The sequence below is a fragment of the Sardina pilchardus genome, chromosome 16 (genome assembly GCF_963854185.1).
Source record: "Sardina pilchardus chromosome 16, fSarPil1.1, whole genome shotgun sequence".
Lineage (NCBI taxonomy): Eukaryota > Metazoa > Chordata > Actinopteri > Clupeiformes > Clupeidae > Sardina > Sardina pilchardus.
This window is the reverse complement of record NC_085009.1, coordinates 7,892,248-7,896,420: the sequence shown is the minus strand read 5'-3', so window position 1 is coordinate 7,896,420 and position 4,173 is coordinate 7,892,248. Positions and strand designations below refer to the sequence as shown.

Here is a 4,173-nt window from a genome sequence, read left to right as displayed (position 1 = left end):
CCGGGAAAGACAAATATGACCGACTAAAGTCTGAAACCCCTATGTCTACACGAAACCAGTCAACCGCACGATGAACACGAAAGCTGTGATAGCAACAAGCTTCCACGGGCCTCAGAATGGACACCTTTAGATGGAAGACATTGTTGTCTGTTGTTTATATGTGTCAGCCCCCTCGTCTGACCACTTTGCTTATTGACAGAACATGATGAATACTCGATTGACTGGCTGAGGAATTTTGTTTGGACTCAGTAAGGGGGAGAAGCCCGGGGCCCGGCCGTCTCTCCTGATTCCCTGACCTGAGTTGTCTGCACACGGATCCTCCGTGGATCAAAGCCCAGCCAGTCCTGGCCAGTTTCACAGTCTGACATCTCCAGCTGTCAAGGCAGAGCCAACATAAAGCTTAGCAGAAGAAAAAAAAAAACACGCAAACATTGCAAAGAAGGAAAAAGCAGGAGAAAGAAAGAGAGAAGAGAGAGAGAGAGAGAGGAAGCACCAATCGGCTTGCTTTTTGGGCACCAGATTTCTTTTATCAGTCAATGTGTTTCCCTGTGATTGATTTAACAATACAACTGTATGTAAACTTTGCCATGCCAATGTAGAGAGAGAGAGAGAGAAAGAGAAAGTAAGAAAGAGAGGGACAGAGAGAGAGAAAGAGAGAGAGAGGGAATGAGAGTGAGAGAACGAGAGAGTGAGCCAGAAAGCCAACAAAAGCAGGCTGCTCTCCATGGGTTGGAGCTTCCTCCTCTCATTTCCATCTCCTGAAACAAGATGAAACAATAGAACTCAAACCCTCACACTTACAATCCTCATTACACACGAGCACATTTAATAATAGGTCTACACTCCCTGCAGTTTGTCTTGAGCAACTGTAATCAGTGGACCCTTAGCTCGTTGATAAGCGCAAGCTATAAATGCCCATCGGTGCCCAAGCTCTTGTCAAAATTATCTTAAGATACGGCTTTGTTTTGTTTAAAAATATCCACTTCACAAACATGACTGCAGTGGGAGGTGAAGTTCTTAGAGTTGCGTTCAAACAGCTCAGCTGTGCTGAGGAACTGCCAACATTCCAACTTCAGACTCTCAGCCCCTGATGAGTTTGTAAGACCGAGCAAAACAAGTGCCCAAAGAGCAGCCTGACAGCTCAAGCTGTGGGTGAGATCTCAGACCATACTGTCAGCAGACTGCCAATGAGGCTGTCACAAAAAAAGGGATGCAGGGTAATTTAGAGCATTTCCGATGCCAGCTATGCGGCGTTTCGAACCCCTCTGCGCGCACACTCGGTTAGTGTTTTCTCACCAAGGATATCGGCCATGGAATGTTAAACAGAAAAGGCAGATATTAGCAGAGACCATGGGTTGACAAAGCTTGGGTTTCCATTTAAGTACATTCAGCATAATTTTGGCTAAAGGAAAGAGGCAAGCCTGTGCGGGCAGGAGCGGGTCTGAACTACGGAACACTAAAATCACAACACACCTCTGGTTATAAATAGATCTGCGCTCCACAACCTTAGAGGCTTTTCTGTGACGGTCATGTTGAATGGAAACATAGCATCTGCAAACTACCAAGAATTATGTAGGCGAGGCAGTGACCGTCCTCTAGGAATGCTGTGAGGGTTTTGTTGATGAAGGTGGCAAAGGACTCTGAGAGGGCAGAGACTGCTGGCTGGGGTGGAGAGACCAAGCCAAGCTTACAGGACAGCTAGCAGGCAGGTGGGTGGCCATCTATAGGGCCGGCACAACAGGTTTGACTGTCCTAAACCTGTAGCCAATGCCATTATATCCCTGCCAATCTCTTGTGGTATTTTGAAAGTTTAACAGCTGGTTTTCAACACTTCACACCTTGCCACAGATAAAATCAGATTAAGCACAAGCACAACCCATACTTATACCACGAATAATAATAAAAAAACAAAATCTCTTGGAAATTAGTGCATACATGCAAAAGCCTAGTTGGTCTTAGACTCTCTTTCCCCAGGCCTACAATCATTCTGTTCCAGGTTCATCAAATATGTCGATGGGCTTCAGCTTACACTTCTATGATAACATGGCAATCTCTATTTCTCTAAGAGATACAGCTGAAGAGGAAGGAGGCAGAGGCTTTAGCTCAGGAAGTAAAAGACAATACACCCTCACATACTGCTTTGCATAAATTGAGTTGAGAGATAAGGCTGAAGACATATCAGCAGGTCTAGTTTACCACCAGGTAATTGCATACGGATGGAGGGGCCAGATGGCTGTGTCCAGAGACTATGGGAATCTCATGTAAAAATCCACTGTGGGTTTATATTAGTGCCGTGTCAGCAGTTTAAATCCATACAATATAATCAACATGACATAATTCAAAGACATTGACGGTCTGGTGGCCTAACGTTGTCAGAAACAAAAGAGCAGAGTGCATTCATGCATTAGGGCTGGTCCTGTTTTCTCAATACTTTCACCATTCTCTTGCACTACAGTAAAAACCATGCCAGCTGTCATTGCAGATCAAGGTGGGTATATCAGACGACAGAGAGGTGAACCACAATCGATATCGATAAGCACGGCTACTTACGAATTTGAAGAATACTGCTGAGCACCCTCAATGAATCCATATTTGTCGGTCTGTACTTCAGCGTTGTCAAGGCCGTTGACAGCAGAGTCTGAGGAGTTGTCATCAAGCTTGTCCACGCTCTCTGTGGTGCCTTTAAAGCTTTTTGTCTCACTTGACAGCAGTCCATTCCCTTGTTGAATTTTTGCCATTTTCACAACGTATCGGTGACTACCTTTAGGAGGGCGTAATAATATTCTATAAAGGCACAGATCGTAGTCAACGCCTGCGATCTGGAACCCCCTCAAAACTCAAACAGATGCTCAAATAACCTAATCGTTTCCGACATAACCGGCAAAATGATCGTTGTGCAGAAACGACCATTTACGACGCTATTTGTTGAAGTGGCAGTGAAATTCCAAACTTCATTGTAAGGCGCATGAACTATGCTTGGCTATTAAGGTTATCTTACTTAGCTGGCAACAGCCGAAGAGCTTTCATACACAAATATTTCCGGGAACAAATTCTAAAAATGGGCTAATCAGTTAAGTTACACCTGTTATCTAGGATGCATACAACGAGACCACTTTTCCATGGCTGTCATACACATATGACAGACAGCTAGCTAGCTAGCCAGCTCTGGCTAACAGTACTGGCTAGCATAGCTGGTGTCATACCTGATTCAAAGACATCGAATTCAATGAAAACTTACAAGCTATATAAATATATCTTAAGACTAATGTAGACAGATAATCATCCGGTTAAAACGCCGTATCGTTATCTCGTTATCCATTTAGACAAGTTACCTGCAAGTTTGTGTAGCTCGGCAAGGTAGTACTAACGTGACGGAGATAGCTAACGTTACCTTTAAAAGGCAAATCTCACTTGCTAGCCATCGTAGGTTCTAGCTAACTACATCATGTAAACGAATCTTTTCTTTACTATCGCCGTTGTGTCCGTTACTATATTACAACTAAATGTAGGTTGTTACGATTATGTTAGCAATCCATCTAATCAGAAGTCGGATAAACTATGCGTATAATATCAGCGTCTACCTCGCAAGTCAACGTTTCCCCATGCAGAGGCGCAGCAAGTCACGCACTGTTTACAATCAAGTTGAACAGCTTGACGATGCATCTGTATTTTGCAGCTGCGCATCTCCCATTACCACGGGTAGGGCTTTGGCTACGTTCACGACCAACCACAACGTACAGTTCAAGAACACACTTTGATACAAACTTATATTTTATCAATTGTTTAAAAAGTTGGCACACGTTTTTACCACTCATAGATGGTCATATTTCCAAACTTCGATCATGATACATTTTATTTATGGGATCTCATTTAGTGAGTGCAGTCATGGATATATATCTACTATGAGTGCAGTTACTTACACTGGCAAGGATCTGTGTAAATGTGAGACAAGAAGACAAACAAGAAACAGTATAAAACTAAATCATATGAACCTATAGATGGAAATAACAGGATTATTTGATTCTCCAGTCCTGTTAATAATGAATCATTAAATAAAATCACTCCATTCTTGCAAGTAAAAAACCCTCTGGATTTACAACAATGCTTCTAAATGTTATCAATATACAGAAGAAAAAGATAGGAGAGTGAAACAAAATATTGTCCACACAATAA

At 42.8% G+C, this 4,173-nt stretch overlaps 1 protein-coding gene across 2 annotated transcripts in view; it reads right to left on the bottom strand.

The window, feature by feature from the left end:
- The window catches only part of tbc1d10ab (TBC1 domain family, member 10Ab), a 14,676-nt gene extending 11,045 nt beyond the window's left edge, over positions 1-3,631 (bottom strand). For both annotated transcript variants that reach the window (XM_062517149.1, XM_062517151.1), the window contains exon 1: positions 2,551-3,631. In XM_062517149.1, coding sequence (XP_062373133.1) covers positions 2,551-2,738 — 188 coding nt within the window. In that variant the 5' untranslated portion in view covers positions 2,739-3,631. The remainder of the gene's footprint in view (positions 1-2,550) is intronic.
- Positions 3,632-4,173: the final 542 nt, after the last annotated feature.